We start from the raw sequence: 22,595 nt of genomic DNA on the forward strand, positions 1-22,595 counted from the left end.
CAAGTCCCCAATTAAATACTTTCTCTCCTAAGAGTTTCCTTGGGGGCTGGTGAGATGGCTCAGTGGGTAATAGCACTGACTGCTCTTCTAAAGGTCCTGAGTTCAAATCCCAGCAGCCACATGGTGGCTCACAACCAACATGAGATCTGACACCTTCTTCTGGTGCGTCTGAAGTCAGCAACAGTGTACTTACTTATAATATTAAATAAATCTGTGGGCCGGAGCAAGCAGGGACTGAGCAAGCAAAGATCCTAGAAATTCAGTTTCCAACAACCACATGAAGGCTCGCAACCATCTGTACAACTACAGTGCATTCACATACATAAAATAAATAAATCTTTAAACAAACAAAAAATAGAGTTGCCTTGGTCATAGTGTTTCATCACAGCAGCAGAACAGTTACTAAGACAGTCCCTAGTGTGTAATAGCACATCAGAGCTTCTTACTCCTATCTACATGTAACATAGTATCTATTTATCAGCATCTACCTATCTCTCCCTCCTCATTTCACATTAATACTGAATATCTCATGTACTTTACTGAATACTGCAGTGGAAGTACACATATTACAAAATGCTAATGGATAAACAATTGTCCCACAAAAAAGGTGGGCTAACACTAAGTTGGAGAATATGTGTACTTCTTCCAGGTTACTGGTTTTCTGACATATCTGGACATTCAACTACTTTTTAAAGTTTTGTGCACACACACGCGGCATATAAAACAGTACACATGTGGAGGTTAAAGGACAACTTTCAGGAGTCAATTCTATTTTCCACTTTACTAAGACATAGACTTTGATGTTTCTGCTGCTGTTCTTTGTCCTCTGGCTTGCTGGCCATGGGTTTACAAGTGATTCTCTGGTCCCCACCTCCCACCTCACTGTCAAGAGTCCTGGAATTTCCTGCATTGCATCCACATCTTTGGGTTATGGGAATCAGCCCCTCGTAGATTGGCTTGTGCAGCTAGCGCCTTTACCTACTGAACCAACTCAACCATTTTTAGTATTTTCACACAAATGTTCCTTTCTGGCTTCTAAGTTTTAGTTTTACTTAAGAATCCCACAATTCCAGGTCTGAGTACATACAATCCCTACAACCCACAATGTGAAAGAGAGAAAACACACACACATTAAATAAGTAGTAACATTAAATTATATATTTAAAAATAACAAGGGTAAGGATTAGTGGAAATGTGAAGAAAAGGGAAGACCTTGCAAGCAGCTGGTAAGAATATAAATTATATAACCACCGTAGAAAACAGTATGGACATTCCCAAAAAAAAGTTCAAAATAAGAAAAAAAAGAGAAAGAAGCAATTCTATATATACCAAAAAACCAATGAAATCAGCACCTCATAGATATATTTATATGTGTTTACATTGCCATTTTATTCACAACAGCCAAGATACAGTAACTATCCACAAGTCTTACAGTAAATAAATGGAAAAAGAAATTGCAGTATACAATAGTATATTTATACCTATTACACTACTTACATACATACACACCACACATGCTATATGCAGACACACATGAATATATGCATGTATGTATGTATGTATGTATGTATTCAGCTTTCAAAAACGAGATCCTAGCATCTGTAACCACATGGATGAACATGGAAGCCATTACACTAAATGAAATAAGTCAGACATAAAAAACAAAACAAAAGCAGTACACAATGGCACACTCCTTCAATCCTTGTACCCAGGAGGCAAAGGCAGGCTGTGAGGTCTAGAGAACTCTGTGAGTTCAAGGTCAGCCTGGTCTATGCCAGGACAGTCAGAGCTAGATCATAACAAGAGGGGGGGGGGGAGGGAGAAGAGAAGGAAACCAAGAAAAGGAAGAAAACAGAAACAAAACAAGAAAGCCAAGAAACACCATGATTTCAATTACACAGGAGATCTTTAAAGTTTCAAATATAGAGCGGAAAGAATGGCTCAGCAGTTACACACTTTCTACTCTTGAAGAGAACGTGGGCTCTTGAAGAGCACCTATTCTGTCTAGAATCCAGTTCCAGGATTTGACAACCTCTTCTGGCCTCTTCAGGCACTGCATGCACATAGTGCAGACATGCATATAGGCAAAACACTCATTCAATAAAAATAAATAAATCTAAAAAAAAAAAAAAAACGGTGCTGAAGAGATGGCCCAGCGGTTAAGAGCACTGACTGCTCTTCCAGAGGTCCTGAGTTCAATTCCCAGCAACCACATCATAACTCACACAATCATCTACAATGGAATTCCATGTCCTCTTGTGGTGTGTCTGAAGACAGCTACAGTGTACTCATATACATAAAATAAATAAATCTTTGGAAAAAAAACTACACTGAAACAGAATAAAATAATATTACCAGAATAAAAAGAAAAGGGGATATGGGTCAAAGTGAGCAAAATTGAAGTTATAGAGAATTGACTAAGTTCAGAAATGAAATGTATAATGTGAGGACTATAGTTAAAAAAAATAAACACAGGAAGTTTACTGAACTGGATTTTAGATGGTCAGCAGTGTAATTACTCACTTGATACACTGCTGGATTTACATGCTACTATTTCTATTCACAAACATATATTCACAAGTGAAATGACCTAAATCTCCCATATACTCTTCTGGCACTACTTACAAGATTTTGTATATTAAGAGTATACAGAAATCATAAGGTAAGTGGAAATCTTTTCATCTCTTTCTAGGTATTACACTATTTATAATAACACAGACATATCTGCCTAAAAATAGCTGACATTTATAGAACATTTCATTGGAAGTAAATACATTAAACAAGAAGCACTTCAAGTATGAATGCATCTATTTTGTTTTGGTGCGTCTTCAACAGACTTCACTCAACTTCCTGTGTTTTCCATTTCTGTGGGGATTTTCTTGTATTTTGCAAGGAAACTGTCCTTCACTTATTTCTTTCAACTCAAAAAGCTCTCTATGTGTGGCCTGAACAAAGACCAAGTTCCTGAATGGCTAAAGCTCTGTGTGTTTGCTCTCTTAAGTTTTGAGCTTTTACCTTTGATGTTTCATTTTCTCAAAGTTCTTTTAGTTTGTTACATTTTAATTTCTTTTAAATGTCTTAGGCTAATTATAAGTGTTTTTTCTCTCAGGTCCAAATGTTCCCTTTAAACTGGTGTTTGTGGTATTAACAACAGAATCACTCTCTCCCAGCTTGCTTCTTGCTAAACTAGGTGAAGAGGAGGTACAAGAAGACGACTCAGAGTCAAGAGAAAAGCTGACTCTTCCTCGGTTCTCTTTAGTCTGGCAGCCAAGAGCGTGACTCAAACGTTTAACCTAATCACATCCCCTGAAAGAAACCAGCACCCAGCAGAAATTACCCTATTCAATTCTAGCCCCGTCATTACTTAGGAACACAGATGCATGGATACGAAGATTAGTCTCTCGAGACTTCCAGTGAATTCAACTTGCTTATTATCAGGACACAGTGAGATCTGATGAGCTGCCAGCTAAAAATTCATTGTAATTTTATGATCTCTTTTTACCTCTAAATAAGGATACATTCTAAAGCCACTGTTGGGAAAGACCTCAACAAATGAAGTCTTCAGGACATAATTTACCCTTTTCTCATTTTTCTTTCCTATAGGATCTTAAGATAATTTTTAAACTCAAAATGTATTGCTTTTTGTTTACCAGTAGATCCATGATAGATCTCCTAAAACTGTGAGTTACATTTTTTTTTTGAGGTTTTTCGGTAGTGACCTCTATTTATCTGCCCATGCCGACTGTTCAGGGCAATGATTCAGTTCCCAGTCATAACCGATCTTTTATCAGTTGGCCTAGTGAAATAAGAAATGCAGAACAGCATTAGCTCCAAAATTACATTTGTGCTCTATTTCCTCGAGCAGTCTCACTACCTTGCTTCCTGTATTCTAATAACTCCATACTCAACAGAAGCTACTAAGTTCCTTTCAGCCTTTTTTGTCTGCTCTCGACTAAGTGTTCCCTTACCATGCAGCCTGGTCAGATGGCATGCACTTGTCAAAGGGAATATCAGCAGATCATAGGACATGGGAAGTTTAAGTACCAAATATGCCACGCTGACTCTTCTACTGAACCCCAGAAAAAAATGGTGACACGAATCTACTAACTAGTTTACTACCTCTAAGATGAACAGAGCTGAACTGATTGATCTTCTAAGCACAAAGTAACATTCAAAAGGATACTATCAGCAAAGGCCTATTAAACTGCTTTTACAAGCTTTGAGAAAATGCAAATGTATCTTTATTCTGTGCCTCAGACTTTGTTCAACAGCAAGGAGAATGAAATGCCCTACCTGCATTCTGTCTGAAAACCTGTTTCCTTTCTTATCTCTGCAGGTTTGCTTCTTAGGTTATTCTGCTCCTGAAGCAGGAGGGAATTAAAGTGGGCAGCAGAGCTCACAGCACGTCCTCTACGTCTACTCCTTTCCTGGCACCTTCGCTTTACACTCTAAGATGGTTCCTTCATTCACAACTGACTGATATGAATATTACATGCATTTATTTGTATAGATATGCATGTAGAGTTGTGGTGAGTACCTGTGAGGAGGTCAAAAAGATAGTTTTGGAGAGATAGTTCTCTTTCCAACATATGAGACCCGGAGACTGAACTCAGGTTATAAGACTTGATGGCAAGTGCCTTATTCAATCAATGATCTCACTGGCCTACGTCATTCTTAATTAAAAACTAGCCATATTAGCTCATTTAATATTACTCTTATGAAAGGTTATCATCACTTTACAAATGAACACAATGACTATTATGGAAGATTAAGTATTTCAAAGTCGCCAAGGCAGGAACACTTAAATCAAAAAGTCTGCAGCTACTTCTTAAGAGACACTACCACTAACTTTCATAGGCATTTCTACAATCCAAGGCACACAAATTTACCTGGCCTCATTTCCCACACATAAAGTGATACTATGTATGTATACTATGTATACTATGTTGTAAGGTTGTTATACAAAGCTAATGGGTGAATAATGACACATGAACAATAATGGATTGTTGAAATGTTGTAACACAATGTTCAATGTTAGTTATTAGTGTTAATTTTGGTTTACTGTGGCTTGGAAATTTGACTAAAGGGGGGATGCTGGGCTGCAGAGCATTTGCCTAGCATGCACAAAGGCTTTGTCACTCAGTATAGCTGATAAACTGAACTAATTAAATATACTAAGCTGGATGTAGTAGCATAGGACTGGCTATAGCATAAGAAAGAGGCTGAGGCAGACAGAACTCTTGAGTCCTAGAGCTCAGGGCCAGACTGGTCATATATTAAGAACCCATCTGAAAATAAATCATGAATAATAAAAGGGCTAGAGTGACAGATAAAATTTTATAGTTTACACTGATTCATCAGAGGACCCAAGCTTAGATCCCAGCACCCACATCAGGCAGCCTATAACTCCACCTTTAGGCCAGTTGACATCCTCTTCTGGCCTCTACAGATACAGACACCCATATACATATGGCATACACACAGCAGACAAATGCATTCATACAAGCTCAAACACATACACAAATAAAAATAACTCTAAAGAAAAAAATAGCTCTTAAAGAAATAAACAATAAAAGTAAAAGTTGGTATTTACCAGTAATATTAAAGAACTCAATAATAGCCTTGTCAGCTCCACTGCTGCCCACAATAACGACGTGTGGAAACACAGTGTAGTGTCTCCTGGCCACACTGCCCAGAACAGCAGAATTCCAGGCCTCAGAGGCTTCTGTATAAAATAACAATTATATACAATTTGCTGCTGAAAACCCCTAAACTAAAACTCTCAAGCCAGAAATTAAAACTTTTTTGAGTGCCAACATAAAAATCAAGAAGTTCTAGATCCTGGATTTAAGATTTCTGGGTTAAAGGTGCTCAGCTTGTGTTTCCAAATGCTTGGTCTATCTGGTAGCACATAACAAAAAAACTGTTATCTGTCTGATCACACAGTGGGTTCTTTATGACTCTGGCCTTGCAGCTATGTAAAGCTTTCCCATTATAATAATTCAAAAGTACTAATTTTGTTTTGGTTCTAGGGGTTACACTGCAAGTCTAGTTCATAGTAAGCAAGTCCACAGCCACTGGGCTAAAATCCACACCTAGCCCTTCTTCAGATTTTGTGTTTAGCTTTCTTTTATGTGTCTGAGTGATTTGCATGCATGCATGCATATATGTGCACTATATGCATGACTGGTATTCATGGAGGCTAAAAGAGAATGTTGGACCCCCAGGAGCCAGGATTCAAACCTAGGACTTCTACACGAGCAGCCAGTGCTTATAAGCACTGAGCCATCTCTCTAATGCCTTACTGTAATTTTAAAGAGAACCAAGTTTCTTTTATAACTAGGCAACCATTAAATGGCTTCTACATTAAAAAAAAGGTAACACCAGTGTTCAGGTATGAGACAGCAAAGAATTAAGCCTTAATAATACCTTAAAACGTTCTGGAGAGATGGCTCAGCGGTTAAGAGCACTGAATGCTCTTCCAAAGGTCCTGAGTTCAAATCCCAGCAAACACATGGTGGCTCACAACCATCCATAATGAGATCTGACACCCTCTTCTGGTGTGTCTGCAGACTGCTACAGTGTACTTAGATATAATAAATCTTTTAATAATAATAATGATACCTTAAAAATAGAGGGAACTGAATAAAAGGAAAGTAAAAGCAATCAAGCAAAAGCTTAATTCAAGGCTCTAAAAGTAACATCAAGAAATAAAACAAAGAAACTGAGGGCTAGGAATATACCTTTGTGGTACAGAGTTCCTACCATGTGTGAGGCTCTGGGTTCAATTCCTGGCATTAAAATTTTAAAAAACAAGGAACAAAGAGGAAGGGAGAAAAGGGTATGGGAGAAGAAACTTAGAAGTACTAAAAAAAAAATAACAGGTTTAAAAATACTTAAGCTAACTAAACTGAGTAATATGCATTTCTATAGTACATAAAAGACTGACACTATTTTGGTTTTTTTGTTGTTTTTTTGGTTTTTTTTTTTTGTTTTTTTCGAGATAGGGTTTCTCTGTGTAGTTCTGACTGTCCTGGAACTCGCTCTGTAAACCAGGCTGGCCTCGAACTTAGAAATCCGCCTGCCTCTGCCTTCCAAGTGCTGGGATTAAAGGCGTGCGCCACCACGCTTGGCTAACATTAAGTATTTTAAAAGAAAAGCTACTAAAACTATTTATTTAAAATGTAGACATTTTCTATGTTGTCAAATGACTTAAAGCAAGATGTACAATGTGGCTAAGACTGTCTCCAAGGCAGCCAAGCAACACATATTTGATGCTCTCTCTACAGTTTAAAATTTTTTTCTTAGGTTTTCTTAGGTTTTAGTTTCTTAGATTCAGCTTAAATATGTAGTATTTATTATACTATCGTCCACTGACAATGGTTCTCAAAAATTTAAGTACTTTTTATCATCAAAATATTCCAATTACACATACTTACAGCAATACACATAAACATACAGGTAAAAATAAAAAGGACAAATAAACTTGTACATATATATATATATATATATATATATATATATATATATATATATATATATATATATATAAAGGTTCTCATACATACACATACACACACACACACACACACACACTCAGAAAAATCATCATAATCTTCAAAGTGAGGCTGGAGAGACAGCTTAGCAACTAGGAACATTTCTTCTTCTTCCAAAGGATTCAAGTTTGGCTCCCAGCATCCACTTCAGGCAGCTCACAACCACTTGTAACTCCAGCTCCAGGAAATCTGATATCCTCGTCTGGCCTCCCCTTACCCACATGTGATAATATACTCATACACACACACACATACACACACATTTTTTTTCCAAAACAGGGACCTTCAAAGAAATAGCAAAAAAAAAAAAAAATTATTTTTAATGAAAAGAAAAGTGTTTGTGTTTTAACTTACTGACTGATTAAATCAGGTGCCACCTTACAGCCATCATCTGCCTCCTCTTCCATATCAGAGTCCAAACCATTGTCACCTTATAAAAAAAAATGAACTACTGAAAACATGTTCATAAAATTACTGTATCAGTACATAAAAAGTGCCATCTTTAAAAAAGATACAGGTAAAAAAACCTTACAAAATATTTTTCTATTACTTGTACGTTTTTAAGATTGATGTTGTTTACGTGTGTGTGTGTGTGTGTGTGTGTGTGTGTGTGTGTGTGTGTATAAATCTGTGGGTAACTGCATGCAGGTATCCAGAGGACAGAAGTGGCAGTAAGCCACCCAATGTGGGTGCTGGAACCCAAACTCAGATACTCTAGAATAGCAGCAAGTGCTCTTAACCCCTAAGCCATCTCTCCATTCTCCAGTGTTAGATTTTAAAGGGTTTTTCCCATTATCCTCTCTTTACCTATTACATACATACAAGAATGTGTACATACGTAATTAACAGACTATATACATTTACGTGTATATGTATATTATTTTTCCAGAACTACAAATTCCATTAAGTCATTTATTGTATTTTTATTTGTGTGTGTGTTTTTGTGTACAGTGGGCAGGATGCCTACAGAGGCTATAAGATGATGTCAGATCTCCTGGAGCTGGAGTTATGTTAGTGCTGGAAACCAAACTCCAATCTTAACTACTGATCAATCTCTGCAACCCTACTTTACAGTAATTAAAAAAAAAAAAAATCAGTCACTAGAAATTCAATATAACTACTTTTTGTTCTTTCAGTTATGCAAATGAGAAAATCCTCTCAATATTCCAAATCAAACCTAAAAACACTTGAAAATTCAAAATTCTAAAAGTTATCAGTATCAAATAATAATCTTATTTTGGAAGAAATAAATGCTGGAAAATTAACAATTCTAACATATGCAGTAGCTCATTATAAACCATAAAGAAAATAAAGCAAAAATTGTCTTACTTATTTTAAAGAATGTAAGTTCTCAGTGATTTTTTTCAGTACTTGTGATATTTTTTTATTTTTCATTTTATTTTATTATATACACATGGACTCATCTATCTACTGGGTAAGGAAAAGGTGTATATCAAATTTGGGGTTTTCATTCTATTCATTCATTCTATTCTGATATGTAAATTATATTTTCCAGTACAGACAGACATCAAGATATTCTTCAGTGATTCCTCCATAAAGAGATTAAAGTCACATTCAAGCAAGAGAAGGCAAGCGTCAGTGTGTGTGTGCAGAACCACTTAATAAGTCGGCAGAACAGAGAAATGTTCATTCTTACCCTCAAGAATCTTCAAGATTTGTTTTTCAGACAGGAGCTCTAATTGTTCCTGGCATAGTTTTTTAATTTCTTCTACTGAACAGTTCTAAAGAAAATGACATTTAAAAAAAATTGCATTTATGTACTATAGCTCCAATGTAAACTGGAAAACTGCAATTATAAAAAAAAATTCGAATTAGCAAGATCTTATAATCAAACAAATAAAAGCCTCAAGAATATTCACACGAATATATGGGATAAAGTCTGAAAAGCTGTCATTTGACATGAATATTTCAGAGATCTGAAGGAATACATAAAATCATGTTTATTAGAAGCAAAAACTGAACTAAAAGTCAGTCTTCCAGACACCTTTAAATGTAGTCTATTTACCTCGTGTAATTCTTGTAAAGATTTAAATCTTCAGGGCGTGACCATGAGATACTTGCCCTTAGGCTATGTTTGGGTTTGTATAACCATAAAATCAGAATATCACATATTTTCCTGAAGTTTCCAGAAATATATATGTAAAAAAAAACCTATAAATATGATGAAACGTAAGCTACTACAAACTATTGTGGATTGTTACACAGCCGCATATTATTCTTTATAGCACCAATTAGTACCACTACTGGGAAATAATTATTTCCACGGGGTCAATAAATGTCTTGCATAATTTTTCTTTTAAAAAAAAATGCTTAGATATATAAGGCCATTTATTTAAGGTTCTCTAAATTTTCTTCCTTAAATTCTTTCAAGTAACTTGTTTCAGATTAGAACATCCAATCACACACTACATTCAAAGGCATGACTGCTACAGATGAAGGCTGTTTCTCCGCGTGTGCAGCCAGCTCACTGGGAAAGTACCTTCAGTACATCAGGGAGCATCTTCTGCAACTTCTTCTCTCCTATGATACAGAAGCATTGCTGCAGCATTTCCTTTTTGTCTGATATATAGAAACTAACAGGTTTTAAGGAGACATTCAGATCCAGTCCACCTTCTTCAAGATCACTGTGCTCTGCCAAGAATAATTCTTTTTCCAGACTTGGTAAAAGATACTTGGTTTCCTACAAGTAAAGAAATAAGGAATCATTAAATAACATTAAACATGTAGAATGCATACATTACAGTTATTCATTCTTCATTAAGCACTGTAAATTTTTTTATTTGCACAATTGTCTATCTAAAGTCATTAGAAAATTTAGTTGTTCATCACTCTTTCTGTTACTCTCCACCCTGCAGCTAACTGAAGGAGTTGTAATAAAAGAAAATCCTCTCGGAATTTACAAATCAAAATGTACCAGTTCCTAACATTTCAGACCTGAAGAATTAGGAGATTCCTTCAAGAATCATTCACCCAAAAGCCAGAAATGCTTTGTCATTCTACTTACATTCATATAAAGAAACAAAACAGCAGCAAATGTTACAAACCACAACTACAAAGCCAGATTCCAACTACAAGCTATCATTTTCACACTATTATATGATTTAATCATATATCAAAAGGTTCAAGTAGTTTCAATAATGTAAGGCATTTCTGACAATTTTCCTTTTAGCTCCCATAACTAGTCAGTCTTTCTAAACCTACTATCAAAACTTTGGCCATAATCTTTCCTTGATTCTTACAGCCATGGAGCTAAGTTCTCCACATCCTATGAATTTCACCCATATGAGATTTCTGTTTAGTTAACCGTTAGCAAGATGAATTTTATAAACTAGGCCTCATGTTGTATACATTCTAAGGCAGTCTTTCCTCTTTCCTTTTCCTACACTACCACATCACACTATTAACAGCACACATGCGTATCTGATACAAATTTGAAAGTCCAAATGTGGTGGGAAAGCAGAAAAGATCTATGATTTTTCATTCTTTTTTCAATTTAAGATTTTGTTTATTGTTATTAGGTGAGTATATCATGTATGAGTTTACACATGTAGAGGGTGAAGGACAACAACTTTTGCGAATAGATTCTCTCCCCCAGCAGTTTCAAGGATGGAACTTGAGTGTAAGGTTTGTGCAGTCCCACTGAGCCATCACATGGGCTCTTAAAACTTCTTTTCGGGGTAGGCTTAAAAGTGTATACCTTTAATCCCAGCACTTGGGTGGGAGAGGCAGATGTATCTCTCTAAATTCAAGGCCAGGCTAACCTACTAAATGAGTTCCGGGTTAGTCAGGAGGTCATAGTGATGCCCTGACTGAAAGCAAAACAAAACAAAACAAAAACCAATTAGGTCTTAAAAGTTTTGATAAGCATATTAGGAAAAATTATGAACTATTATCAAATATATATAAACTTCCCAACTCAACTCACTACAAAACTGAAACTAGGGGCTAACATAACTTTTGATGTACCCCCGCACTCAGGAGGTAGAAGGGAGATGTTTGTCTAGTGAATGTCAGAACAGCCAGGGACACAAATAGGAGTCCTGTCTCAAAAAATAAACAAAAATATCTACCCCAAAGTAAAAATACTTCATACAACACGTAAGTCCGACACACCAAAGAGGGCTTTTCCCAAGACAGCACATATAGCTTACTATCAACTAAACTTACCAATACTTAAACAACATAATTACATTAAGTAGCTGATACAGTCACATCAACACCATGCCAAGAAGCCACATGAGAAAACCAAACCCACAGAACCCAGGGTTGAAAAAATGTTCTTGACCTGAGCAAAGTCACCTTCACATTCTGTCATGAATACACTTACTGGTACATCATTAAACTGTTCCCACTAGAGCTAGATGTGTAGCTCAGTGTTAGAGCATTTGCCTAACAGGTTCAAGGCCCTGGGTTCAATATAGAAGGGAAGGAAAAAGACAGGAGGAGGAAGGGAGAAGGAGGAAGGGAAGGAGGGAGTCTTACTTTAAAAAAAAAAATGGGAAGAGAACGCCCATTATCACTGCTACAATCTAACACTATCCTAGACTCTGATAATTCAAAATTAACAACAAAAGAAGTGCTAAAATTGTCAAAATTCAGTGTGAGCAGAAATATTGCAGAAAATGACTAATAAAAAAATAATGTGACTAGGTAGAAGAAAATCATATAAGTAGTTGAATCCATGAGTCCTAATTAAAACTTGTAATGTGCTGGACAGTGGTAGCACATGCCTTTAATCCTAGCACTTGGGAGGCAGAGACAGGCGGATTTCTGAGTTCAAGGTCAGCCTGGTCTATAGAGTGAGTTTCCTGCCCGGAAAAGCCAAAAAAAAAGTTGTAATGTTAAAAAGTATGAGTCTAGAGAGATGGCACAGCAGTTCAGAGCACTTGCTGTTCTTCCAGAGGATAGGAGCTCTCTCCACATGGCACCTCACAACTGCCTATAACTCCAAGATCTGATACCCTCCCTCACCCAGACATATATACAGACAAAACACCAATGCACATTAAAAATATAAATAAAAATCATTTTAATATTAAAGCACTATTAGCTGGACAGTGGTGGCGCACACCTTTAATCCTAGCACTTGGGAGGCAGAGGCAGGTGGATTTCTGAGTTGGAGGCCAGCCTGTTCTACAAAGTGAGCTCCAGGACAGCCAGGGCTATACAGAGAAACCCTTTCTCCAAAAAAAAAAAAAAAAGATTAGAAGGGGCTGGAGAAATAGCTCAGTGGTTAAGGGTACTGACTGCTTTTCCAGAGGACCTGGGTTCAAATCCCAGCACCCACATGGCAGCTCACAACTGTCTGTAAATACAAGATCTGACACTCTCACACAGACATACATTCAGGTAAAACATCAAAGCACATAAAATAAAGGTAAATAAAAACTTTAAAAACTAAACAATCTTTGAATACAAAACCTATGGGAAGAGAGCTGGCAAGTGCAGGTAAGTGAGCTGGCTCAGCAGTAAGGGTGCTTGTCACCATCCTAACATGAGAGCCCAGTCCTTCCCACGTGCTGGAAATAATACCTGCACGTTGTCCTCTGACTCCACATAGATCGTGCTATATGCTCAATTAAATAAATAAATGTGAAATGTGTGAAGTATTTAAAAAATACAGAATAACTTTTATAAATTTTACAGTCTTCCAAACCACAAAATCTGGAAGGTAAAAGAAAAAAAATACCAGCTCTGGATATCAAAAAAGAAAAAAACAAGACAAAACTCAAGCCCTCCAGCACACTTTAAACCAGCAGTTCTCAACCTATAGGACAAGACCCCTTGGGGAGCGGTCTAATGACCCGTTCACGGGATTACCTAAGACCATGGGAAAACAGATATTTACAAAACAGTAGCAAAAATACAATTATGGAGTAGCAAGGAAGATAAATTTATGGTTGGAAGTCATCACAATATGAGTCAGTGTATTGAAGGGTTGCAGCATTAGGACGGTAGAGCAGTGCTTTAAACCAAGCTATATTAACCATTACTGTATACACAAGTTTAAAACTAACGCTTAATTGAAATATGTATGAGACTTCTCAGTGAAACACTGAATAAAAGGAAGAACAAGCAAAGAATCTATACAACTACACAAGGAATCAAAGGGTAAATAAAAATGTAGAAATGTTCAGTACCACCATTCATCAGGAACATACATATTAAAACAATGTTAGCCGAGTACAATGGCACATGCCTTTAATCCCAGTACTCAGAAGACCGGGGCAGGCAAAAAAAAATTTTTTTTGAGTTCCAGACCAGTAAGGCCCTGACTCAAAAAACAAACTAACAACAACCAAAAAAAAAAAAAAAGTAATAATTACTTGGTCTGTCCATCTGACCACTCTCTAAAAAAGAAAAAACAGGGATGGGAGGGGGACGCACCTGTAATGTCAGCATTCCAAGGCCAGAGGCAGGAGGGTGGATGCTAAGTCTGAGGCCAACATGGTCTAAGGAGCATACATTGAGCAAGTTCCAGGCTAGCAAGGGCTATTGGAGATTGGGGCGGGCGTTGGGGGTGGGGTGGCCATGTAAGGAAGATAACATGCTTGTGAAGACTGGCAGACATGAATATCCATACTATTTCAACTATAAATCAGTTAAGTCTTGCTTTAAAAGTATTTGGTTCTATTTCCTGTGTGTTTTATTTTAAGAGAACAGTTTGGCTTTACATATATAGAGTTTGGTTCATTTGTGCTGTGAAGCCCAAGTGGCTCGAGCATGAAGCATTTGGTCAATACAGCATATGGTGCCGATATGCAGAGCAAGTGGAATTCATCACCTTTTTAAACGTATATACTTTTGACACTGCAATTTCATTTCTGTAAGTCCAAGTCTACGTAACTCTTGCACAAGATCTATGACAAGTTTGTTCCATTTGGTATTGTATATAAAAATCAATAAAACTGAAAACCTAAATATTCTACAATAGAGATACGAGTATACTGGGAAACCTAAAACACACCATGTATGGAAGGAGACCCATTCAATGCGAGAATATACCCAATTACATTCGTAAAAGTAAACAATGAAGAGTGGCTACTCATCCACAGAAGGTATGCATATCAAGAGGCACTACGAAGGGCGTTGAACTCCTGCCTTGATTCTGTGTCCGATGAATTTTAAGAACACAGTCATTTGTTTTACAGTAAGTTACAAACTACTGTTTTAAATAGTGGTATCGCGGCAGGTTGATGATGCATAAGAAACACATTTTGGTCCCAGCTGTTGAATTCAAATGTAGGAACTACGAAATTCTTGCGACTGTGACTGTGGGTGAAATTCCTGAACTTGGGTCTCAGGTGTTTGTTGTTGTGGGTTTTTTTTTAATGTGTGTGTAATGTGAAAATAATCAGAATCTATTAAATAGTGGTGGTCAGTGCTTACACCGGCATTTGTAACTACTTCCCGACCCACAGATCCTCTACGGAGATCGGGGAAACCACAAGTAAAAGAAACCGCGAAAGTTTAATGGGGAAGGAGTACTGATCAGTAAATCCAGAAACTTAAAAGTTTAATACATGGGGAAGAGTTCAAACGGACTCAGAACGGAACCGGCGGCCCAAGGGACCCCGGCACTAACAATGAGCTTCTGCCCGCGCCCGCGCGGCTCTGCAGCCCGGCTCTTCTGAGGGGCCGCAGCTCCGGGAGACGGCGCGAGGCGAGGCACGCACCTGCTGCAGGGAGCCCGAGACGCTGGAGGACGAATCGGTGCTCCTCCGCTTTCGGCGCTCGCTTCGTTCCGCGCCGCCCGCCACACTCGTCCCGCCGCCGGCGACCCCGCAGCAGCCGCCGCTCCCGCACCCACCCGCGCTCCCGCTCAGCACGGGCACCAGGTCCGGGGCTGCGAGCGACGCGGCTGCCTCCTGCCCGCTCCGCTTGCGCCGCTTTTCTCGGGAAGACTTCTTCCCCGTCATGGTCCTCGCGCTGCAACCATCGGCGACAGCCGACCGTCTCTGCAGCAACAGAACCCCGCTTCCGTAGCGGCCGGCGCTGCTGTCGCAGACTTGGCGTCACTTCCGGTCCCGGCGCGTTTTACTACGCGTAGCTTCTGGAGGCGGGGCTCGGATGCGCTGTGCCAGCTGCTGAGGTTGTCTGGAGTTTAAAAGGTGACGTGTGGTCCAACGGATCTGTTTGCTTTTTCCCAACCTCTGGGAAGATTTAATTCCTTTCAGTGTTTCTCAGCTTACAAGTACGTTGGAAGGTAAAATTAAAGTTGCTGAGTCTCCAATTTCTTCTACCTTCGATTCCCTCGTTTGATTCAACGATATAACAATAAAAAGAATTTCAGAATAAAAAAAATTGCTTCATCTCACTACGACCTCATTTGAGCAGGGTTTTTTTTTTTTTTTTTTTTTTTTTGTACACTTTAAGGACTTGTGCAAAAATAACAGTCTTATGCTTCCGTATTTTGTATCATTAAAACTAATTTCGTAGCATGATTTCATGTTACTTTTAAAGGAATGGAAAGGATGTCAGAAGGAAGACAAGTTCCTATAGTATTTCAGTGTTCAACAATGTGAGTTTAGTAGCCCGGCGGTGGTAGCGCACGCCTTTAATCCCAGGACTTGGTAGGCAGAAGCAGGCGGATTTCTGAGTTCAAGGCCAGCTTGGTTTACAAAGTGAGTTCCAGGACAGCCAAGGCTACACAGAGAAACCCTGTCTACAAAAACAAAAACAAAAGAAAAAAGAAAGCAAGAAACAGATAGCCCTGGCCATGTTCAGCCTTCTTTCTTCCCTGTGAACTCTTACAGATGCCTCTGGCTGTTCTCTCTACAATAAAAACCTTTTTACCTATACCATGGAGCGGTCGAATCAGTTTAGTCACAGATAGATACACAGTGGGGCAAGGAATGGCTGGCTGTTCCTGGAGGCTAAAATAGCCCACGATGAAGTAATTAGCCTGTGAACTTACAAAATTCCAACCTCTTCACAGTACTGAAATTCTAATTCATCCATCAGTCTCTGTAGACACAGACTCATTCCAGGTTTGTTTTTTTGTTTGTTTGTTTGTTTTTTGTTTTTGTTTTTTTTTTTCCAGGCTTATTGTTGTTCACAGCCGGACGCAGCTTTTCAGGAGTTTTTATTCACAGTTGTTTTGAGGCAGGTTCTCTCCGAGTCTAGACTGGCCTGCCACACGTACAGCTAAGGATGGCCTTGAACTGTTTCTTTTAGGGTTTGGTTGGTTTGTTCATTTGTTTTTAGATTGATGTATTTATTTTGTGTACATGAATGTTTTGACTTACATATAGACATGTGTACCACACCACTGCCTGGTGCCCTCAGAGACCAAGAGAAGGCATTGAATCCCTGGAAAAAAAATTACTGATGGTTGTAAACCACCATATGGATGCTGGGAACGGAACCCAGGAACTCTGGAAAAGCAATAATTGCTCTGAACTGCTGAGCCATCTCTCCAGTCCTAGGCTTGAACACTTGATCTTCCTGCTTCCCCTTCCCTAGTATTGAGATTATTGGCATGCAACACCTGGCCTAATTTATGTAAAGCTGAGATCAAACCTAGGGGTTTGTGCATGCTGAGCCAGTACTATGTATCAGTCCTGTATGGAGCCACACAGGACTGACTTCTTTTTAAAGAGCCAAAATTATGTTACAACAAAATAATTGTCTCAATTTCTTGTACTGACAAGGATAGCAGAATTTTGTTTCATCTCACTATGACAAAATAGCTCAGTAGTTAATGATGCACTGCTATTATTACAACAATACAATGTCTACAATGTCCAACACCCTCTTCTGGCCTCTATCGGCATCTGCACTCATGTACACATACTTCCACATAAACACATACAAGCACATAACATGTTAAAAATAAATCTTTGCCGGGTGTGGTGGCGCACGCCTTTAATCCCAGCACTCCGGAGGCAGAGGCAGAGGCAGGCGAATTTCTGAGTTTGAGGCCAGCCTGGTCTACAAAGTGAGTTCCAGGACAGCCAGGGCTACACAGAGAAAGCCTGTCTCCAGAAAAAAAAAAAAAATGGCCTCATTTTTTTGTGATTTTTCCCCAGGCTCTCTTAATTACCCATTTTGATTAAAATCTTTCTCTAGGACATAGGGATAATCAGTTGATCGCTCTCAAGACATAAGAACTGAATGTAGGGCTGTAGAGATGGCTCAGTGGTTAAGAGCACATTCCAGAGGTCCTGAGTTCAATTCCCAGCACCCGCATGGTGGCTCACAGCCATCTGTAATAGGGATCCGATGCCCTCTTCTGGTGTGCCTGAAGACAGCAATAGTGTACTGACAGACATGAAATAAATAAATAAATAAATCTTAAAAAAAAAAAAAAAAAGAACTGAATGTACCGTGTTGCTAGAAACTTGATCTTAAGTAGTTGTCCTACAAAGCTGCAGTTATGAGTCCTGAAGTAAATTTTACATAGCAAGGGTCTCCTAAGTGAGGGTTTCTGTCATGTAATACAAAAAATTCCTGAATCATGTCCAGCTGCTGAGCATCCATAATTCTAGTAGGTTTATGTGTGGTTCTAAGACATCAAGAGAGACAATAATATTTATGAAAGACAGCAAGCATACAAATTAGTAAATGCTGAGATCTGTATCTGAAAGGAGACTCAGTTCCTAGGGTAACCAGCTACCAGTGTCACAAAGCTTGAATTCAAGCCAAACTGGAAAGTTACTATGGCCTCCTGTCAATTTTGGTAAGCTCAAATACCTTTATAGTTTCACACTTGACCTGAGGGGCATTTAAGCACACACAGCGTGAAGAATAAGCGCCTTTGTAACTAGCACAATCTGTTTTGGGGCAATCAAGCATGAGGACCTGAGTTCATAAAGTCAACAGCCAAGTCTGTGGGGCCAGGGAGCCAGGGGAAGGGAGAGGAGGGGCCTGCAGCAAGAGTGGGGGAGGGATGTGTCCAAACCCTGGACATCTCATCCTGAGATCAACAGGAGAAGTAGTTATGCCCCTTGCCCCTGTGCCTACCAAGTTAAAATTCCTCTCCCTTTATAAGGTCATGCCCAGCAGCACCTGCAATTCCTCCTTATGCAAGTGAGGCATCCCCAACACCCTGATCCCAGCCAACGATGTCCATGCACCCCTATAGCTCCTGCTCACCCCCAAAAGGTTTAAATGGGCTTTGTTCCCCTGATATAATGAGCTGTCTGACCGAAGCTGCCTGCAAGAGTCCATTGTCATTGAGCTCACTGTTGCCTGAGGCCTGTTAGTCTCTGTTCTGGCTCAGTTCTCCACTCAGGACCCACCAGTCATGATCATGCCAATGCTATGGGTAGGGAAGTTAGCCTGAACAGCACAAATCCCATGGCTTGTGCCTGCAATCCCGTCCTCAAGGAAAAAGATGGGAGGATAATGGGAGTTGCTGGCCTTTGAATTTGGCTTAATTACTAAATTCCAGGTTCAATGACACTCCTTGTCTAAAACAAACAAAAACTACACTAGATGAAGAGTCACAGAACATTCTCAGACCCAAGTAGCTCTGACAAAAGAAGTGACTCTCCTAATAATTGAAGAGATATTTCTAGTAATATATTTCATTTTCAATGGAGCCATTTTTATCCATGACTCCAGTATTTTATCAGTACTTGCCCAATGTCTAGCTTTGTACTGGTGAGTCACACTCCTGGGAGTGTCCAGACCTGTAATCCTGTCAATGCAAAACATAACTCTTACCTAAAAGAGAGTAAGGGTTACTTATTATGAGCTAAGCATGAGAAACCATTGCACAGGAGCAAGATCCCAGATTGCTCCAAATAACATGTTCCAACATGGCAGCAGTTAAAATGAATACTTATTGTCACGGAACAGAACAAGTTCATTAATCAAATGTTCTAATGGAAATTATCAGGTTACAGTGAAGCATGGGAAACCCTGCTATAGGTCATGCACTCACTACAAAGTGAGTTTCAGGACAGCTAGGACAGCTAGGGTTACATAGAGAGACCCTATCTCAATAAAAATGCTTGTAAGTTGGAAAAAAATAGAATTGGTAGTCAATTTTAGTGAAGCTCTCTAGTGAGGTCTTCCTTTTTCAAATGAGTCAATGCCTAGTGACGCAGGATGGGTTAACAATACGTCCAGGAAGCTGGAGAGAGCGCTTTATTTAGCTTCCAATAAACTCAACCCCCAGGTTGGAAGCTGTGATCTGGAATGATATCTTTATCCTCAGGAGCTCCCCATTAAAGGCTTGGATTTTTTTTTTTTAAGTTTAGGTCTCACCAGCAGTGGAAACTATCTCCTTGGAGGAGAATTAGCTCATGTGCTCCCTTCTCCTAGGCATATGGGCCTTCCTGTTATTATTTCAAAGGGGAAAATTGATTTTTTTCCAAATGGGATTGGAACAAAGTTTAATTAAGCAAAATCAACAAAGTAGCCATTGCCCAGTCAAAGTTGAAAACCACTGTTAACAACTGGGATTTATTATTACATTGTGTCTTCCATCGTCCTTAAAACTATGGAGAGTAAGTATAACCACAGTCTAAGAGAATTCACCACGTTACAAATGGACTGAATCATTTGGCCCAGGAAACTAAAATTCAGAAGGACCCCTCCAGAAGAGAACAGAGTTTCTGGTAAGATTTCCACTACCTTTTGAGCCATGGCTTTGCAACACAGAAATATTCCAGCCTAGTCCGGTGGTTGTAGCATGCGCCTTTAATCCCAGTGCTCGGGAGGCAGATCTCTCTCTGAGTTTGAAGTCATCCTGGTCTACAAAGTGAGTTCTAGGACAGCTAAAGCTACGCAAAGAAACCCTGTCTCAAAAGCAAAGAAAGAAAGAAGCAAAAACAAACAAACAAACAAACAAACAAAAAACAAAACAAAACAAAAAACAAAACAAGTATCCCAGCCTAATAAGGAAGCACTTTATGTAGTTCCTAAGAATAAACACATGAACATGTTGTAAGAAGGTAGGCTGAAGCACTATGGAGAAGTGGTCTGTTCTTTGTGCCACACCGTAAGTTAGTTTCTGGTAAGGTCTGAGTACAGTGGCATGTGCCTGCAATAGAAGCACTGTTTGTGTGTGTGTATAGTATATATGTAATGTGTAATATATATGTATGCGTGTAGTATGTATGTGGTGTATGTAATGTATGGGTATATGTGTGTAGGGTGCAGTATGTATAGTGTGTATGTAGTGTGTATGCATATGTATGTTGTGTGTAATGTGTATGTGTGGAGGGAGGGAGAGGTGGAGAGAGAGGAGGGGGAGGTGAACAGTCAGGGAAATATATCAAGTTTGAAGTTTGAGACTAGCTTGGGCTACATAGTGACCTAAAGCCAAGCAAACAAAAAGATTGTTTCTCCATGGTTCATTCATCATTCATTCTCAGCAGCTCTCTCTTAACAATTTGCACTGGGCCTGATTATGCAAGGGCAAGTCAACAAGTCTGCTGTTTCACCCAATGTCATGATACACAGTAATCCTGGCACTTGGGAGACAGTCAGGTGACTGAGTTCAAGTTAAACCTGGAATACATGGTAACTCTTAAACAACAATCAAACTTAAATGATGGCTTTAGCTAGGTTTTAAAATTGCTTTTATGTCTAAATTTGGGGGTCTATTTTTTTAATGCGTTGTTCTGAAGCGGGAAGGAAACCATCCCCCTACCCCCACCCCCGCACAACATGCTCAGAGCTTGTGCCACTTCAAATATTTGATGACTGTCTGTATAACGGCTAGTACATTACTTTCTGCCACGTGGTAGGAACTGGTTTAGGTAATCAGTTCACTTTGCTGAGTTGGTGATAGTCGGGAAGAGGGCTTTGGGTTTTTTATTTGTTTGTTTGGTTAGTTGGTTTTTATGATTTCCATTAAAGAGACAAATGACCTTCCTAAGAAACAAATGACCGCCCTGTGATGTTTTTATTAGAATTTGTATTTTGTTTTTCGAGACAGGGTTTCTCTGTGCAGTCCTGGCTGTCCTGTAACTTACTCTGTAGACCAGGCTGGCCTCGAACTCAGAAATCTGCCTGCCTCTACCTTCAAAGTGCTGGGATTAAAGGCCTGCACCACCCCTGCCCGGCCTTTTATTAGAATTTTTAAAAACACATTTGCTCTATAAAGCAAACAACATCAGCAATATGTATTAGTTTTTCTCAGAGTTCTCTCCAGCATGAAGAGCAAACAGTCAAGGCAACATAAGCATAGTGACGAAGCTCTGCAGAACGCAATGGCAGGAGTAGTAGAGAGACAAGCAGAGAGACTTAAGGAAAGAGAAATGAAGTTCTCTATCTGAGGCAGGCCTACTGACAGTATTGGTAGTCAGAGTTACAGGATGAGCTATACAAATAGAACAGCCACTGTCCTTCAACTGATGAGAAGTCACTGTATGGCTGCTGGCTCTCTGAAACAAGGAAGCAACCTTTGACTTACGGGACTAAGTGTTGGCAGTAATATCCTGGAAGTCTCTTCTGTCTGCTATTTTTTTTTCTTTTTTTTTTTGTAAGACCCTCTAAAGTGTTTTCTTTATTTTCATGTAAAACAGGAAGCCCTGTTCCTCTTCTAATTTCCTCCTGTTGATACCTGGATTTTCTACAGTTCCTTTTTAGGTACCCTGGCCTTTTACAGCAGCCACAGAAAACTCTTTTATTATGTTCAGGGCATTTTTCTTGTCAAAGGATGTCTGGTCAGAAAGTTTGGGTTCACCAGTTGGTTATTGTCTTTCTTAGGGTTTCTTTTGCTGTGATAAAACACCACAGCCAAAAGCAACTAGAGGAGGAAACGGTTTATTTCAGCTTACACATCCACATCACAGTCTTTCACTGAGAAAAGTCATAGTAGGAATTCAAATAGAGTAGAAACCTGGAGGTAGATGCCGATGCAGAAGCCATAGAGAAATGCTTACTGGCTTGCTCCTCCTGGCTTGCTCAACTGCTTTCTTATACATTGCAGGACCACGCACCCTAGCACTGCCCTCTGTGGGATGGAGTCACCCATTCAGTGATTAATCAAGAAAATGCCCACAGGCTGCCCACCAGCAACCTGGTGGGGTATTTCCTCCATTGAGGGTCCCTCGTTCC

General features: G+C 39.2%; 1 protein-coding gene across 1 annotated transcript in view; it reads right to left on the minus strand.

Annotated features, from left to right (window-relative positions):
• Caap1 (caspase activity and apoptosis inhibitor 1) overlaps window positions 1-15,588 on the minus strand; it is a 56,718-nt gene extending 41,130 nt beyond the window's left edge. The window contains exons 1-4 of the mRNA NM_026368.2: window positions 15,254-15,588; window positions 10,057-10,257; window positions 9,214-9,298; window positions 7,911-7,986 (exon numbers count right to left, since the gene is read on the minus strand). Coding sequence (NP_080644.2) covers window positions 7,911-7,986; window positions 9,214-9,298; window positions 10,057-10,257; window positions 15,254-15,496 — 605 coding nt within the window. The 5' untranslated portion in view covers window positions 15,497-15,588. The remainder of the gene's footprint in view (window positions 1-7,910; window positions 7,987-9,213; window positions 9,299-10,056; window positions 10,258-15,253) is intronic.
• Window positions 15,589-22,595: the final 7,007 nt, after the last annotated feature.

Source organism: Mus musculus, chromosome 4, assembly GCF_000001635.26.
Source record: "Mus musculus strain C57BL/6J chromosome 4, GRCm38.p6 C57BL/6J".
Classification (NCBI taxonomy): Eukaryota; Metazoa; Chordata; class Mammalia; order Rodentia; family Muridae; genus Mus; species Mus musculus.